Source organism: Bombus vosnesenskii, unplaced genomic scaffold, assembly GCF_011952255.1.
Source record: "Bombus vosnesenskii isolate JDL3184/JDL3185 unplaced genomic scaffold, Bvos_JDL3184-5_v1.1 scf7180000013314, whole genome shotgun sequence".
In the NCBI taxonomy this organism is placed as follows: domain Eukaryota; kingdom Metazoa; phylum Arthropoda; class Insecta; order Hymenoptera; family Apidae; genus Bombus; species Bombus vosnesenskii.
Genome location: NW_022882960.1, coordinates 1072144 through 1091391, shown reverse-complemented (window position 1 = coordinate 1091391; position 19248 = coordinate 1072144). Strand labels below are relative to the sequence as shown.

The following is a 19248-nucleotide window of genomic DNA, read 5'->3' as shown; positions in this document are numbered from 1 at the left end:
GGCGCAGCCCTAATCTCTCCTGTGTACCAATTACCTCGTCCATTTTGGCTGCAGTTCATGCAAATTGGATTTCGGTTGCAGAAGGCAGAGAGGAAGAGGGCCCTTACTCGACCACGGAGACAGGGCTTTGTCGTCGTTCAAGCGAACCGTGAGGATAAATGTCGCGCGCGCCCGGAAACAGACCCCTTCAGCCCAAGGATGGTCCAACGATCCCAAAAGATAACGATCAAGCACAATCGGTGTGCACAGTTTTCAGGGAAAGTTAAACCGACGATCGTGCAACGATCCCTCTTGCAGCAGGAACGAAGATCGGTATCCATGTCACTGGAGAGGCAATCTACGACAATGAGGCCGATTCTCGACAATCGGAACCATTTTTCCTGACCAGTCAGCGATCTATAACCATAGAACCATAAGGAAGACCACCGAAAGAAAGGTAAAATGGTTAGATCGCAACCAAAGAAAGATAAACGTTTCATCGATTGTTTGAAAATCGAAAGCAGAACGATTACAAGATACCGGTCTAATCCAACCGAGGGTACTCGACTCGTACCAGTTTCCTTTTGGATCGATCAAACTTTCCTCCGTGGGTAAGTAAACCGTGTACGTGTTGGTGAATTCGTCCATGGACGAAAGAGAAACGCGTCTAAGTTTTATAATACCTAATCTGGTTGGGAGATGGAAATATCTTTTTCTTTTTTTCGAATGACGACCAAGAGAAATTCTCGACCTTCCAGGTGGACAAACGGAGGAACAAAAGGAAAGAACGTGGCTCGACATTTAGGAGAGTCCAAGGGTGATCGTGGTGCATGGTAATGCGGGTTGCCGCGCTCACCATGGGAAACGTCGATGATCGTTCGTCTTGCTGGGAAAGGAAAAGAACCATTATGTAAAGATGAACTTTTTGTGGCAATCTTTGCGTCAATTAAATTACCGCGATGCGTCCGGGCCCTGAGGTTCGATCGAGCCTACGCGCGGTAAAGTGCATCGTGCGAGTGAGAATCGTTCCCACGAGAAACGTATTAAAAGATATAGGCGCCCTCGCTCGAGAAAAGTAAATTGGTGGCTGTAATGTAACGCGCGCGAGCGCACGCTCGGCGAAATAACGCGCGGGTAATTTGTGATCGAAAAATTGCGGAAAATATCCCCACCAGGAAAAGTTTACAGATTACAGCGTATATGCACATGCCAGATGACTCTTATAAAAGGACCCATTATATCTACGAAGTAGCCGTGAAGTTTAACGTCAGAAAAGTTGCAGCTACATGCTTTTAGCCATGAAATAAAATTCAAGGTAAACCTGTCTGTTTTAACCCTGTGGAGGTCGCAGACTTAAAAATTTCAACATAAGTCATGGTGTCTCTAAGAGATCCAATGCCTTTAATAACGAACTTTAAAACTGTTTCCCTGTAAGATACAGGAAATGTAACTTTATCTGTTGTTTCTCTATAGCCTTCGCTTTAAAAGAATCTATTACCATGAAATTAAAATATAAAAAACTTATTTCTATTGACAGTAAACTTCTCTGGTTTTCCAGAAACTTTCATAAAAATCCGTCCCCTAAAACATGAAACTTTTAAATTTCCCAAACGAACCACGATCATTCTACGTTAATAAACTTCAGGGGAGGTCGTGGGTCGTTAATATTCTCGAGTCATCGTACAAGATTCGGAAGTGCGAGCCGGGCGGGCAGTAAGTCGCGCGACCGGTGGCTGCATACGAAAGGGAGGTCCGTGAGTCAAAACTCGAAAAGCCAGGAAATCGATTGTATCACCGAGGGTACACTTTCGCCTGGAGGCAATCGGAGACGCGTCGTTTTTAACGAAGAAGCTCCGTGAATCACGTCGGTTGATTAGTAGTCGGTCGCCATACAGTTCCGTGTCGGCCAGCAAGATGACGAGGCTGATGACGCGCGATCGAACACCACGTTCTCTTCTTCTCCGCTCGCAGGAGAGAAGCGCGCGCCGTGAATTCTATTATTTAGACGCGGCCTGACACAGGTGGGCGCAGCAGTCGCATACGCAACCGCGCCGTTTAAACGCAATTACCTTGCTGCCGTGCAGACGTGCGTGAAATATCAATTTTACCCGTCTGCCCGCCGCTTGTCACCCAAGGGAAGAACCGCGCTATGGAGCGGACGTTTCTTGCCGCGAGACCGCAACACCCGGGCGGAAAAACGCTCTAGCCGCGATTTTTCGTGTCGCAGGTAGATTCTTCAGCGTTTACGGGATGGAATAAAAACGTGAAACGATTTGAAGGGAAATTCTTGAGGCAGTTTAAATTTGAAGAGTGGGTCTCTGGCAATGTTCAATTTATACAAACTATGTGGGAGATATTTGCGGGATCGATTCTAAACATCGAAATTGAGAAAAAGTTCACGTACAGAAACGTCGTTTGATGCTTACTTTTCAAGTTACAAACGATTTTACTTTACGCTAGAAATATGTTTCATGTCAATCGATTCCTGTGTCATTTATCTTGTAGCGAAAATATCAGTCACATATTTTGTGACAGCTTGTATACTTGAAAACATGGAACACAAATGGTTGTGGTTTTTGGGACTTCTCGGTTTCAATAGGGATGACAGCCTTGTCAAAACTCGAGCTTCTTATACGTGTTAGCATAGAGGAGGAGAAGGTATTTCTTAGAACGGAACGCCTATCGATGCTCCATTTTCAAATGTAGACGTTTGTATATCCTCGAACCGATGTAATTGTTCGATATTCTTCATACGCTGCTGAACGTCTGCTCGAATATTTACGACTCATAAAACGGCATAAAAAGCATGGCCTACCAACCTACGCAAATCCATTCCGGTACACCTCACCCAACGTAGCCTTGGGCAGTATCCTCACTCACCACGAGCAAAAAGACATCTCGCGTTCATCCGTTTAAATTAATCAAACGCTATCCTCCGGCTTGCATAAGTTGCACGGTAGTCGCGGGTCGTCGAAACGCTAATCTCGCGGTAATTTCCAAGACTACCGGTAAGCTCGAGAGCGTTTAGAATCGACGTGCGTCCAGCAATCGAAGGTCCGGTGAAAGAGGCGGTGGGGTAGGGGAAAAGAAGGAAGATAGGAGGACGGCGGTGCACGCGGAAGAACGCGAAGCAAAGAAGCGTGGCGTGGGGCTATCGAGGGCGTGGGTTAGGGGTTTGTGTGCAACAGCACAGCCGCGGCGAGGGGTCAGCTACAGATTTTTGCGGGCAGCTCGAGCGGCGTTGGGCAGCTGGCGTGCGGTCAGCCGCTCCAGCCGCAGCGTTGCGTCGGTCGTGCATCACTGGCCACCGTATTAACCCCAAGCCCCGACGTACTCGGCCAGCACCACAGGCCGCAGAGTCCGCGGATCCATGGTGCCCCATGCCCGTCCTCCGCGTTCCATGCGTTCTCCTTCTCGTTCGATTTCTCGTTTGCCTTCTCTTTCCATCTATCTGCGCTACCACTGCCGCCACCACCATATCGGCCATAATTGTTCACGGTTCCTCGCGCTCCACCAGGACCGCCTCTCCCTCTCTCCCATTGCCTCGTTCATTTTCTCGTTCTCTGTTTCTCATGGAACGTTTGTATTATAGCTGGCCATTCGATGCGCTTTCCTCCTCGTGTTGTTAGGCAACGAACGTTTAGCGCCGATACGGGAAAACGGTCCGGTGGTAAATGGCTCGGTATTTAATGCGGCCAGCGCAATACCGGCACCGCGATTCGGCTGCCTCCGATATTCTGCGGTTTCGATCGTTTTTGCTGGATATACCGATCTCCAACGAACCACCTGCCCTCCGGCCACCCACGCTTGGCGAATTATTGGCTGGCTTGCGAAGATTGCTCGCTGATTTATTCCTTTCTCGGGAGTTGTTATTTACAAAGCTCCTAATGAATGATACTACTCCGTTACGAGAAGAAATCGTAAGTCTTAGAATTTTACAGTTACTTTCACGCAATCCTGAAAATCTCTCGCAATAACTAACCTTGGTTCACGATTAGTACAGATTTATCGCAAGAAGCTGACATAAATAATCGTAAATTCCTGGCAACTCCATAAACAAATCCTCGATCTTCTTCCCAGCGACTACAGGACAAATGAAATTTAGTCGAGTAACGTTACTCGAGCAAAGTGCTTGTTAACAACGACCGAATGCTTTTGAAGAGTGATCGTTGCGAACTACGTGATCAGCCATGCTGCGACGGCTAGGCGCGAGCGAACGTTCGAAATAATAAATCACATACAGACGAGACGTTTCCAAATGCATGCGTGTCGCTATACAAGCAATATCCCTGATAATGACAGGTTACGCGCGACGATACACGAACTTCAGTGTACCCGGCTACCAGGAAATGTCCCGCGAAGTTAAGTACCGTGGAACAAGTCCGGTCGTTTGCTCCGTTATTAGTAGCGGCGGTGGGACGCGCGCGTAGAAGCTTGATCGAACCCAGTCTCCCGGTATAACACGAAACGAAAGATACGCTGCCGGGAATGCTGGTAAATTGAGCGTCGTCACTTTCATCTCGAAACGTGTAATCATTCCTCCGTTCGGTACCCGGCAAATGGAGTCGTCGACAGCTTCGTTTAATTTCATTTAATTTCTTTTACATCGTCCTTCCTGGTATTCGAAATTGCCTTCCCGACCGTTGCTTAATGCAATGTTATTTATCTCAACGTAACAAGGTCCTTGGTGTTTAACTAATATGTATTTTTTACCGATACAGCCAAATCGATCATAAAAAAGTACAAAAATGTAAAAGGAAATATCCGGCTCTCCAATTAAGTCATGTTATAAATATAATGTAATCGTACAAAATTTCAGAGGAAAGTATTATAATGTCCAAGTGAAAATACCATCCAGCCTTCTGGATAGTTTGCTCAGCGCGTGAAGTTGACACTATGGTCGATAATATCAGAATGCTGATGCGAACGGTGATGAACTTCCGTATTTTTGCATATTTTGCATATTTTTCATTCTTTTTATTCTTTTGTTCTTCAACCCTATCTAATCTAGAGCTACCAGTCTGGTAACACCATGTACTTTTGAACGAAACTACAAATCAAACGCCACATGCCTCGTTCTAAATTCCCAAAGCCATCAGAAGCGAGATGATTCCCCTGCTTCCGGTAATTAGGAAGCAATACATTTCGATGGAATGGCTTTCAGCGGGGATTTAGGTGGATACGCAACGAAATCGGTAATGATAAGTGTGGTTCACGGATTGGAAGAGTTTTCGTTGGTTCTAGAGGATGATTGAGAGGCAGAGCACGGTCGATCGCGATTCACGGCGTACAGGTGGCTGGTAACGTCGAGGTACCGGGCAATCGATCGACGAGTAGCAGCCGACATCCGAGGGCGGGAGAGAACAGCTAGCACGAGCTCATATTCCACATAATGAGGGCGGCAGCAACATCAGACAAGCCGACACGGCCGCGTAATTGAAACCTACCGGAGCTAACCCTTGCTTCCCCCGATTCCCGTAAAAACGGAACTGCTCCGCGGGAAATCGGAACCGAAGTTTAACGCGCGTTCATCCCGCCACGCGAAATCCACTTGGATTTACGCGATCCTATCACGTATACGGCATGATCGTGTGTACGATCATTTACGATCGATAAATTCGCCCTTGATCACTGGTAATTGGACAATTTTACAGGGAGATCGGGAAACGCCGAAACGATCCAGCTGCGCGGACTCGCGTTCCAAGATTTTACTTATACGCGTGGGGTAATTTTGGTAATTCGCGTTGACGATCCTGTACGATCGTTAGTTTCGATGTGTGCGAGACATTAGAAGTCGTTGAGGGTAACGTTAAGGACGGGTAATAAGTCCGTCGTGTATAGATGTTAACGATCCTTCGAAAAAAATTAAGCAAATGGATATTTCATTTGATCTTATCGGGCAATCTTAATCAACGCTGCACTGTCATACAAAATATCGAATACTTGGAAAAAGTTATTTAGATGTATCAGGTGTATCGCTAGATTCTCGTGACGTATACATTCATTTCAAACGCATCAATTGCACACTGTAAACTAAAACAACACACGGATGGTAATATAATGTTCAATTAGATACTTACATACTGTGATGATCCATCGGAGCACGTGAGTAGACGTCCATAGCGGCGCGGCGGGGCGTGGAACAGCGTGAAACAGAAAACGCAACGACATTAATACGCAATCATCATCAAGAGACATCGAGTCCCTATTTATCTAAAAGAGACGTTCGCGTAATCTATTTGCGTAGTTGCGATTAAACGTTGCGCGGCGGGGATCTATGTCGTTAGCCGATGTTACGAGGGTGCGAGGGGGTGAAAGAGGTGCTGTCGCAGAGTGGAATAATAATCAAGAATACAGTCGGACGATCGTTGACAGCCAGCAATCAAGTTACGCCGAGCTGGCAATCGCGTATCGGCCTGCAAATACGATATAACTGTTATTAACGTCGTTTTTTACGACGAGCATGATAGCGTAGCTGCCATGCACGAAATCGTCGAGGAACAATCGCGTGGAAAACGTTCGAGGGAATTTCCAAGGCAAAGCAGAGAAGCGTGCGACGCCGTGCACGAGACCATTCCGCCTCGATCCGTCATGATCAACCGACACCTGTGATTTAATTGTCACTCAGCTGACGACATAGAGAAACTTCAGGATCGGGCCAGGCCACGGTAAGTTATTTTCGACCGGGTTTCGTGGTTTTTAAGGTCCGATATGGAAAGAGGTTTCCTTGTTCCGTTTCGTGTAACGATGATGCATCGGTGGGGCAATTATTTTTAATTTCTTCTAGAAATTTTTCGGATAAGAAGAACGGAGGTTGGAAATACTATCGATGTTACGAATGTGAAGTGTCTATCGGTGGTAGAGTCATTTGTGCTATTGCGAAAAGATGAATAATTCAAACACGTATCTCCTGTTACTTAAAATATCGTTTAAACGAACAGTATTCTCCATTAACGTGTATAGATACATCGAGAGAAGGGAAGAGACGGATATTTATGAAAATAAAATTTCTCTTTTTAGATGAAGAGACGAGAAAATAGTTAATCATTTCACTGAGGATCTATATTCGTCTCCGATAGGACGAGGAGATATTCGAAACGGTCGATCTCATTGTGAAACGACGCGAGTTTCGCGAATCTCGCCGGGTAACCGACACGATATCCAGTCTGGCAATTATAAAACTGCTGTCGAGAACCACCGCCACCGCGAACACATGTCGAGCCGCTGCCACCCCTGGTCGACGTTCTTCGACGTTGACACGGGAGCAAACGCATGCACGCACGCACGAACCAACGGGCGCGCGCGTATACCAACGCCCCCGTGCACCCACCGACTATGTGCACACTCGTCCATTTCTGCCCGCATACACGTCTGCGTGCGTCGCAAGTTCTGAATAATTTGACATGTTGTCGTACACGTTATTATTCAGATAGACGTAGAGATACCACGAGTCGAGCGGACCTCCGACTTCTCAGCGGCAAATCCAGTCCTCAGATACTCCCTGTTTCTTCAATCGTTGGCTTTGAAAGCTAAATTAAATACTATAAATTTTGCATACATAATTATACGTTTTCTTTGATGCACGGCATACTAATTGCTTAAGATATCAAAGATTGGATAAGAAGGAATTTGTAGAAAGAAATCAAAGATGATATTTCAAATGGAATGATATTTCAGATGGTATCTGGAATTGAAATCATCAGAAATTCGCGATATTATTCCCTGTGGATCGTCTTTGAGTTAAAAATTAATCTCCGATAGATTCAGAAGTTTTTATTTTAAACGTATACGAATTTCGAAGATCCAAAATTCAAATTGTCCAAAAATTAGAAATTCAAAGAGTAAGAATAATCGCTAGCCTACACAACAATTGTAGGCGTGAGTCAAGAGTCACATAACGTCGACTGAAAGAAGTCGATGTCTATCTGAACTACTGCCGCGAAATGAGACAAAGTTACCGGACGATATCGAGCAGCGATCGAAAGGATCCATTCACCGGCGTTGTATACGATCGATCGAAAAGTCATGATAGTCGTGGGTTTCTCTGTCGAGATTGACATTTAGATTATGCAGCGTACGGATTGTCATGCGGATAGCAGAGCTCCCTAATAGGCTCTATTAGCATGAAACGGTGTAATCGGCTCGCGTTCGCATGCTCACGATGGAAAAAGCAATGCGGGTTCTCTTCTCTCTCATTATGCGCGCGGATCGCGACGCGTCGTTAGAACGATACAGCTGGTAATGCGGCAAACGTCTTCGGGAAGACGCGCATAATAAAGCGGCAGCGCACCTGCGACGTTCCGTCTAATTATTCGACCAGTTTTTTAAGTCGCGGCGATTTATATCGAGCAATTAGCCCCGGCTGTAGCGCTAATTGGAGTGAGAGACCGAGGATACGTGAGCTGGACTACGGGACCGATAAACACCGACTATCTCGTTAGTACTTCGCGTGGGGTCCGGTGCACTTTCGCCGCCACGATCCCACGACGAGACTTTTCGAACACGGGGACCTCGTTTAATTTAACTGAAAATCCTGCCAGTTTTACGGGCAACTACCCTGCGTGAACAGCGACTAGTGAACGAATCGGATTACGAGCCTGATTAATTTAGTTCTACACGTTTAACTTTTTGTTCGTCAATCGAACGAACAAAGTAAACAAATGTAAAATGAAAATAATGGCTGAACGTGTGCGAGAAAATGAAGAAATGTTGAAAGGGGAGGAAATTGGAAATTCAGATTGGAAACGCGACGAAGCCAGGTTCTCGAAGGGAGTGAATAAGGCGAGGGAAGAAAATCCGTATTTATCGTGTGAAGACATAAATTAAAATACTCTAGAGAACTGGCAGTGGTATCCATCAATGTCTGGTAGGTAGAGAAGGGAGGCGCGAGGATGCCTCGTCATTAAGCGGCAATGGGCCACTTTTCGGAGAACTCACTGTGCCAGAAACGGGCAATTTACTCGCCGCGGACGAAACTGCCTCTAAACATCTTACATCGAACTGTTCGAGCCGTTTTCTCGCTCTGTAGACTACTCGTTAAACGTTCTTATCGATTCCACGCTGGACGACCGACTCGGTGATTCGTTGTATTTCAGATGCAAAACGATTTTAGGTATTTCGGATGCTACTTGAAAAGGCGCTTTTCAGTTCGAATTACAGGATCCACGGAGATTTACGATTTCATTGGTCGCGTTAAAAATAAACCTCAAATTTCGTCTTTCGAGTTAAACTCGTATCTCGATCGTATCTCCAATCTCCACGCAATAATCCAGAAAGAAACGACACGAAAGTACGTGAACGACAGGCCATATCCGCGGCATCGAACTTCCGTCGCAACCCGGGCGATCTACACCAATATCGATCCCTATATCTTCCCCATCCACTCGAACTGTCTTATCTATTCCCACAGATGATGGAATCTTTAGAACCTCGAGCGCAACGCGATATGTATATCAGAGGAAGGCGCACGACGTCGGTCTCAAAACGCAGCTGCTGGTGTTGTCCATCGGTATCATCGACGTTTCGAGGATCAGCTACATGTATACGCGTATGCATATGCATGAACGCGTAAGAAAGCAAAGGAAAGAAAAGGGGGCAGCATAGAGGGGTCCAGTTTCGCGGCAGTGCACTGAGATCTCCCGTGGCAGATATAGCACCGGCCCCTAAACATCCACCATTATATTAAATTGTGTATATTTCCCTTCATAATTACTCGAATTATACGCATTATGTAAATCGGTATGTTAATGCACTGCCTCCACCCTCCTGCAGCCCCTCTTCCGCCCCTGTTTTACGCAGCTCTTCCTCCCGCGGTTCTCGCATCGCTCTTGACCGCCACGCCACCGGAGGATTACAGCAATTTCGTTTAAGCGCGCGCTAAATGTTACTTTATGCGCTTTTTATTCAGCCGGCATCCGGTCGCGCGGAATACGTGCGCTGCACCCTGGTCCGGCCAGCCTTTCTAGATCGTGCCCCGTTTGAAGCACGTTTTATTTACATAATATTTCGCGAAAGATCAGTATCAAAGAGTGCTCGTGTAATGCCTTTTTACAAGGACCTGCGTTAAAATTAAAACCCATAGACATGGTCGTCGTCTACTTTAACATATGAAATAGCGTTACGAACGATCGACTTTCGAAAAAATTCAATTTCTCGAACGAAAAGGATATCTGAGCGAAGGTAAGTAACTCGTAACTCGCCAAATTCGAATTTCAAATTTTTGTATCGATTTCCTTATCCGATTATTTACCGCGAGAGAAATTTCTTTTTTTTTCTGAGTCTTTTGTGTTAGTCGACGTAGCTACTCTACATAATTTTTTGCGAGATCGGTATCAGAACAGAGATTGGGCTCTTTAATGAGGGCGGTCGGCAAAAATTAGGAATCCAAAATAGCTATTTGCGCGCCACGAGAAATGGCTCGACCATGAAAGGTATCAACCGGCGATGCACAGATAAGTGGGATCTCTGTTATTAGCGATAGGCATCGATTCATAAAGCAAATCGACAGCCAGCAAAGGTGCTCGGAGGAGCGCCAAAGTCAATTCACGCGGTACGTACTCCGTGTTTTCGGCAACTTTAGCACCGTCTCCGTGTTAATACTCTCGGTAATTTCGTGTAAACACGATACGACGGTGTCATATTTCATATTTTCCATGTAATATCCCGAGCTTTCGTCCGCTCGTGTTTTAAACGTACGAGTGTAGCGAGCCACGGTTTCGAACATGCTGATGTTTTTTCATGAAGTAAGTACTTTTGTAAATGAGGCCATAAAGATCTTATGTACAACGTCGTCTTTCGATCTTACCTGCCCTCTTTCGCAAATTGTATCGCAAAAAGACGAAATAGAATTGAACGAAATAAGATGTTATTCTCCTGAGAAACGACTACTCGTGAAACATAATTTGAGAATAAAAGCTTTCAAATGACAACATCCCACAAACTGAGAACCGAAAGCTACGCGATCTGATTCGAATTTCTATGAAACGAGCATACGCATAAAGCATTCCACGAACATTGATCGATGTGATCGTGAACACGTCGGAGAAGCGTTCGATTGACACGTCAGGAGGTACGAGGCGAATGAAGTCTGTAGGCGAATCAAAGAACGATATTATTAACGACGAAGTTCTCGTTTTTCGGTAGGAGGCCACAGACCGATTACCAAGTAATTCGTGGCCTCATTACCGACGCCAATTATCGAATGGACGTTTCGATCGGCCGCGGTGGCAAACGATCCCTGGCGACTCTCAATCAACTTGGACGGCGAACGAAGGACGTTGGACGCTGATCGACGACCAACCGGATGACGATCGACTGCAATTTCGATGATGATACGGAATTATCCAGCGCAAAGGGATCATCGAAGCCCAAAGAACGAAGCCAGTCGACCGACTCCCTCGAGGATGCTCCTTCGTGGATCTCTCTTTCGCACCCTCCGACTCCGTTAACAATGTTTTTCGCATGCTCTTCTCCTTCCTCGCGATACACATAGAGCAGTGTGTGCGCGCGAGGCTTTATTACACGCGCAGTCGGGGTAGAAGGACGATCACGGATCCGCGGGCGAACTTCGTTACGGACCTGTGTGATTTTCCATGCAAATTGAGTTGTTCGCCTGTCATTATGCTAATAAAAATAATGACGCGTCGCGTATGTACGAGTAATGCAGCTGCTGTAATGAACCACGGTGTATATCGGCGTCGGAGGTCCTCGCACCGTTCGAAGCGTGACACCGCGACATTTCTTCGCTTTCCGACAAACAGCTGGCCAACCGAGAAAGTATTCGCACGGCCACAGATTACCCCGGTTACCACACACGTGCATATCTTCATCCGATGTCTTATCTAATAGTAAATCAGTTTAAACGACGAGGGAAGTGGATGAACGACATCTGTCTCGTTAATTGCCGCAAGAAATGTCGCAGCGCGGATGTCCGTGCGTGCATTTTTAATAATAAGTTACGATTACAGAAGTATACGGAGTTTCTTTGGAAGAAAGGAAAGTGAAATCGTGATCGATGAATTAATCGAAAATAATAACCAGATAAGATGATGGTAATTATTATGGAAGTTCGATCGTTACGATTTTTTTCGTGAACTCCGTACGTCGAAAATATTAACAAGTTCGTAAGCCTGCTTTTCCAGGTACGTATGTAGAACAAGGGAGAACTTTTATCGCGGTAAATATATCCCTTCGTGCGTTTACGCTTGAAATTGCGCGAAAACTACTTGCTTGTAGTACACGCACATGTTAATTGCTATTTAAATTTCTGCGGCAGTAAAAGCTTCTTTATGAATCGCATTCTGTGAGTTTAATTAGAACATCCCTACAAACTGATAATTGTGAAAAAAGAAAGAAAAAGAGAGAAACGTTTTCCTCTTTCTAAATGGCTACAGTTACACCAACAACATCATTTCTGTACTTATCAAATTCCTATCAAATGTTCTCACTTCTAACAAGTAGGGGAGACTGACATAATGCCAGTATTATGTATTATTACAAAGCAAAATGACTAAGTAGTACAATTTTACGTTTCACAATACTCTTCCCTGTCTACTCCCACTTCCTATCTCCCACGAACAAAGATCCAAACGTTTGTATCCACCATTCGTCAAGGATAAAATTCCATCATGGATTCAACTGGATCATTCAAATCGATTGCGCGTTTCAGATCTATCCGCGAACGACGAGCAAGTAGGAGAACATCGATGGTTCGTTTCTCACAAGGTGTCAGTCGTCACCCGGCGCTACATCGTGGGAGTGATTGCGGAAACGTCTGACGGCGATGCCGCCGCGTTACATGCGTGCATAATGCATATCGCGTGACTCCGTCACGGATCCGGACAGTTACAACGTGTACACGCGTAACAATATCGCGTATCGGGAGAATCTCTTTCTGCCGCCTCCCTTTTCTCTCTCCTGCTCTGGCTGCCGACGTCTGGCATTTTAATCGAAGCTGCGAGGGAGAAATGGGTTGCCGGCGAAACGCGTATCCTCGCGGCCGGGGCAGCGTAACGATCGTGTTATAAAATAAAGGCCATCCGCCCTTTCGTGCCGTCCCGATCGCTCCACAGTCCCATGATTTTTCCTCGAACCGCGTCATCCATCGCGGAAACCCGCCATAATTAGAGACGCGTCGCGATTACGTTATCGATCAAAGAATCTGCGTTAATAACGAGACCGGATTTGTTTTAGTTGGTATCTTTTAACGGAACTCGTTTCCAACCGATCGCCCTTCAACAGCGAGGCGGAAGAGCTTGTAAGCCAACGTAGACACGCGTTTCCTATATTCGGAAGGCGTGACATGTCATGTACAAAGAATTCGCTCGATTCTTCCGTTTCACAAGATACGCGAAACATGCGGCAACAACGTTATGAATACAGTTTGATACATTGCAGCAATTGGTAAAGCGATCGCTAATTGCGTAATGAATTTTTCAACGTTATTCGCCTTGCTTGTTAGTCAACGCTAATTAAAGCCTCTCGTTGTTAAATCTACAATGAGCCAGTAGGGCTGGAGGAGCAGCCAAGGTCGTGAGATCTCGCAAGGAAAAACGAATTCTATTTAAAGACAGAGAAGGAAGATATTGGTGGGGAGTAGATTAATTGCAAATTCAACGTAACGCGATACACGATGGCGGCGCGAGCGGAAAAACTGCGGCAGTTGGCTAGGCACGCCCGCTGTTTTACGAGCTGCGGGTTCAGCACGTCGGCCAATTACACCTTCCACGGTTAGGCGGTTCCTTCGTCTTAACGGGCAGTTAGTGCCAACATAAATGTCCCTGCTGCACGCTTTTAATTGCCCGCTTATAGCGCCGCTCGCGATACACCGTGGCGGTGCGGCGTTGGAAAAAAGGCAAGGTCACGTCGCGATCCGGAGGCCAAGGCGTATATACGCAAGACCGGTGATTCTTGTTTTACAAATTGCTCGGAACGCGATTATGCGTTACGTGAGAAAGCGAGTCGATCGTTCGACGAATATAACATCCTCTAAATTTTATAATTCCAACCAGTCGAACACGTTAAATGTAATAGCGTGTTCGTGTAATCTGTCATTCCTAAAATATTGTAATCTATACGTATACCTATATTCACTCTCACTGTACAACTTGTAATAACTCTAATTATTTCCTGATACGTTCAACAACTTTCCTTACTAGTCATGTAACCAACTTCCAACATCGTCCTTATTTTTCGATAAGCCCAAAATTCCCTCCAATACATTTGTTGCTCTGGTTCCAGCGCCTACGCCTTTTATTTCTGTGCCATTACGAAGATCGATGAAGTTGACAAAGAATCCTTCCCGAGCGAAGTGATCGATCAACCACCGTGATCTTTACGCCTCGGTATCACGCCTATGGAACCTGACCAGACGCTTCTCAGCGACGAATAAAAGGAAACCTAACTGAGACGTCGACCTGGCTCATTAACATCCCCGGTGAACACGCGTTCCTCGCGGATTCGCGATCGCGACAATATATTTTAATTAACGATTACGCCGTAAATATCGTTTATCGGTGTCGTAAGTCAGCCGGCGGATATAACATTCGTTTTCGGAGCCAGGGATCGCGTGGGTGTGACATCGTGCGTGGACCGGTCAGCGAGAGCAGACAGGCTCAGGTGGCCCCGGTCGATAATTCCTCGCCCCGAAATAGGAATACTTGAAATTCGGTTATTAATTTCGTTTGGGGGCCCGACGGGGCGCTGGCGACCCCCTCGTGCGTGTCAGCCGGGGTTGGCCCTTCCTGCCTCGCCCTTGGGACTCCCTTGAGACAATGGACGCCTGCGGTGCCCGATGTCTCCGACGACGTCTCGGAACCCCCGTCGTGGCACGCATGCCCGCCGTTTTACTGCTATAGAGACGTCAGATATCCGTCCCGTCATTTCGTATTCGTGGCCTCGAGGTCCGGGTCCCCTGGATTTTTCGTGTCCGCGCGCGAAACTGAGACCGTTACCGATCGTAGGATCTTTCGCAAAATTTGCTACTTTAGCAAACAGTTCGAGGTTCGTGTTAGCAATTTTCGAGATCCTTAACATGTGTGACACGTTCGAGTATCTTTTTGAATATAACTGATAAAGAGATAAAAATATTTAAACGTGAATGGACGCAGCGAGCAAAATACTTTTCTCTTGGAATCTAGAAGGCAACGTACGATGGGATACGAACGAGTAGAAATCTGTCGAAAGGCACGTTGGTGGGGAGAATTTCGGAATCGTCGTCGGCTGGAGAATCACGAGTGTTTCATTATGCAATCGGGATCGATAATCTGGCGCAACTCCGAGTCTCCGTCGATAGAGATCTACCGCTTAATTGAGACCTAACCGCGGGCCTCGATCCCGCGATTATGCCGTCGTTGCCGTATGAGAAAAGACACGCGTGCCCTCGCTCGGTTTTACCCGTTCGCCCAGACGAGATCGAGACCGCGTCTCGACACAAGGCTCGGCGACTCGACTCGTAGCCGGAGAGTGGAGCGGCGGACATCGAGAGACCGTACGAAAAAGGAGCTCGCTGGATTTATCGTGATGCATCGGGATACTGACAAGAACAGCTGTGCTCGGCCGAGCTCTCGCAGCGGGAACGGATCCGCCGCGGGAAACAAACGTACGATAACGATCCCCGTGTTTTGCGCCGCGTATGATGTTATTGTCGCGATTGATCGCAATTTTCAGCTGAGAACGCGCTGCTGATTTATCGTGACTGTGCCACAGATAGCGAGCTAGTAACGCGACGTGTAGAGCGAAGCGGCACACGCGAAGAGGAGACGCCTTGCAAACGATCGCGTGTCCGCTTCATCTTCTTCTTTCGCGTTTCTTCGCGAAGAAATCGGCAAACTCGCGGGAAGAAGTTTCTCGATAAATTACTCGTCGCTCCCTCGCCCCAGGGATTATTATTACTAAATAATTAGTTGTTCGTTCTTTCTGGGTCGATTTCTGATACGCCTTGGTATGGTACGCTCGTTACGCGATCATAGAATTCAATAACTGGTGCCGTTCACGCGATGCCATCCGCGGGCGTCTTTGACCGTTCGCACGAAAATCATCGATTCGTGCCGGTAAATGCTCTTTTTGCCGCGTTTTTGTTTGTTCACCGTTGCGAGTTGGAACAAACTGTTCGTTTGCGAGATAGCGAACCGGTACGTGCGTTTGCATGCCTGGGAGGAAGGCGCGACGCTTAATGACGCACCTCGAACGAGGTCGAGGCGCATCGATAACGTGCAATTTTCAATGTAAGAATTTGTATGCTACTTACGCCCTGAATTCCAAGTCGGTCCCATGGTAGTCAGTTCCATCGTGCACGAAGTTGCAGAGATTGTCGGTAAGACGGATATGAAACAATGTAAAAATTAAAGAAATTCCGTTTGGAGGATCTAGCTTCGAACTACGTATGGATCTTATTCTAGATTATGGTCGTACTGCGATTATAATTTGAAAAAAAAATTCGCCATCGATAACGTACGTTAGAAAATATTGTTAAAAAGTAAGTGTGAAAACGCGTTGGTTTCGTTATTCGCCGTTACAGTATCTCGTCGTCTTTCTACAAGAAACTTTTGACTGAGTGGACCGAGTAGAGAACTCAATCAAGCGTCTCTCTAGATCAAAAAATCTGCGAAAAAGCACTTGCAAGCGTAGAAGTTCGTGTCAAGGAATGCAACGTCAGGCAAGCGTAACTCTTACCGGACGACAAAGTGTTGATTAGAAATTCATCGTTCTTTTCTGTGGAAGCGGAGGCAAGAAAGAGAGTCGTCGGCGCGGCGTGTCGGTAACCGTGAAACACCGAATTTTCGAAGCTGCCGGTTCGTTCTACTTTTTACCCGCCACCCAGACCGATCGAACGAACAGTTCGCGGTGCGGGTCGCAATAAGCGAAACGCGATACGCGCGAGACTTTTTTCAGGGTCTCTGGCCGAATCGATCACGGTTGGTCGTCGCGACGGGAAAGAAACCCGTTCGTTCGTGCTAACTGCCGGTGAGCAGCGGCTTCGTTCGTTCGTTCGGCCGCTACTTTGCAACATTTCGTGATACGTAATAACAACCCATACTTACGGACGTTGGATCCTGGATGGTCGAGATGTATCCCGGTTGGCGTATGGAACAGAAAAAAATGCATGGGATACCCCGATTAAAAAAAGGAAATGAAAAAAGAGAGAAAAATAAAAGAGAAGAAAGGAAGAAGAAACACGCGGTGCTGTTACTCGAAAATCAAACGGTGGTGGTCGCGAACCGTTTAATTTTCAATTTCGCGGATCGATCTCACCGCCTCCGTCCCTCGATTCCTTTCGACCCGCTTTCCATCGTTCGTTCCTTATTATCGTCGGTGAAACGCGACCGATTAGGTCGATCGGCGGCGGCTCGTCAGCCAAGTGAGTACACGATCGGCGAAACGATCGATCGATAGGGAGGAGACGACGAGGGGCGTTTATGCAGGAATAATAATTGGATTGTAATCGTCGGTGGGACGGAAGCACCGCTTTTCTGCCCCCGTGCTACGTGCATAATGACCGCGCGCCAGTTTCAAAGTATAAAGACGTTCAGTCCCCATCGACAATTTGTTATGCATACCTCGCATGGACGAAAATTGCGTTTAATTCGCCGCTGCTTACGCGTTCCATCCATTCCGGCACTCGAGACTCAGTCTACCAGCCACCATCGAGCTACAGGGCAAGATGGTGAATAGAGGGGACGCATAAATGTAGATGTTCCATTTAAAAAGCCATTTTCGCGTGTTTAGCATAATACGTAATCGCGCGAATCGGTCGCTCGTCGAATTATTCCCAATCCCGTCCGAGGCGCGGCTGCGTCGCGTCCATCGAGTCGTTAACCATCTCCGACCATCTTCTCGCCGGCGAAAAAACCCTTGTTCGGGATCGGTTCTGAACCGCGTTCCCAGAACAATTTATATACCTTATCGAAAACCAGCTCGCGCCAAGAATATGATCGATCTCCCCCCGATTCCCATCCCAAAAATCCCTTCGGCCATCGATCTTTGATAAATTATTAAAGTCGAGGTATCGTTCGTCAAAGAAGATATCGTGTTGCAGACGAGATCCGACGCAAGAATTGTACGGGAACACTAGTATCGGGGAATAATTATACGAAATTTGTTGTAAATCGTTCGAGTAATTGATCGAGCACAAATGGCGAGTAATAAAGTTTAACGAGCATGGGATTTGCATTGTTTGTTCGTTAATTGGTATTGTTTTAACTCTTTGCGGTGCCCTGTCGAATTTGATCTGATGTTTTAAAGAAGAAATGTCCTCTGGTATTTTGACCATTCGAAACACAAATTTCATAGAGCACGAAATATAAAATGTTCGTCAAATTTAATTGCACGCTCGATTCATTGCGAAACTTACGTTACTCCAAAGGAAACGGGTATGTACGCAATTCTTACCGTGACAGTGACCGCTGAAACCACTCAAAACAGGCTCACAATTCGTGGAAAACACGGTTTCGATCGGACTTAAACGAGAACACGCGAGCGAACTCATTCCGGCCGGAGATCCGTTTGTTTATAAACCCTCAAAATGTTCTGCGGCCATGCGTTTTCGGTGACACAGAGTTTCGTGGACGAGGAAACGAGTTGCGGTTTCCCGACTCGGCCACGTCGAGCGACTCCTGTTCCGTTTAAATATTCCATCGTGGAACCAGTACCAGCACCCGAGGACCCTGTTTCCGCGCGTTTCAATCGGCTCGCCGGTAAACGTCCGCGTAATTCGTAACGACCCTGCCTCGCCATTCCAATCCCTTTACTCTTCCCCGACAGTTTTACCACTTTTCGACAATTTCGCTCTTCAGGAAAAAAATCGCCTCCTCGTTCGCTTCGGAATCCTCCAGTGGGCGCCGTGAATTTTATTACCCTGCCGCTACACGCGCCGCTCGAAAGTCCCAGCTGGAGTTATATCGTTGCGGTTGTTGTCGTTGCATTTTTATTTTTTTCTCCGACTTCCTCTTTTAACGATGTAGCTGTTACAGAAAACTTTTTCTAGACACGCGACGCAATTTTAAAAATTTCCGCGTTTCCATCAGCGCTTCCAGCATCAACACATCGCGCGTGCATACCTATCCATATTTCAAAAGTAACACGACTCGAACAAGTTTCTCAAACTATTTGGAAGATTACACAAGCTTATTTATCGTTCTTCTAACGGAGAATTGAATTATTGTGAGTCACGGCACTTTTGAAATACACGTGCGATATTTAGAAGATAAATTGGAGGCAACACTAAAGACGACCGTAAATGCGGCTGCCATTTGATAGGCTGTTAGGTAGATT

At 46.5% G+C, this 19248-nt stretch overlaps 1 protein-coding gene across 5 annotated transcripts in view; it reads right to left on the bottom strand.

The window, feature by feature from the left end:
* Positions 1-19248, bottom strand: part of LOC117235139 (ankyrin repeat domain-containing protein SOWAHB) — a 113097-nt gene that overhangs the window by 28281 nt on the left and 65568 nt on the right. For 4 of the 5 annotated variants that reach the window (XR_004493629.1, XR_004493630.1, XM_033496892.1 and 1 more), the window contains exons 7-8: positions 17019-17030; positions 16226-16228 (exon numbers count right to left, since the gene is read on the bottom strand). Coding sequence is in view for 3 of the 5 variants with exons in the window: in XM_033496892.1 (XP_033352783.1) it covers positions 16226-16228; positions 17019-17030 (15 nt within the window). In the remaining 2 variants the exon portion in view is untranslated. Of the gene's footprint in view, positions 1-6059; positions 6063-16225; positions 16229-17018; positions 17031-19248 lie in introns of all 5 variants that reach the window. The other variant, XM_033496894.1, reaches the window with a different exon arrangement.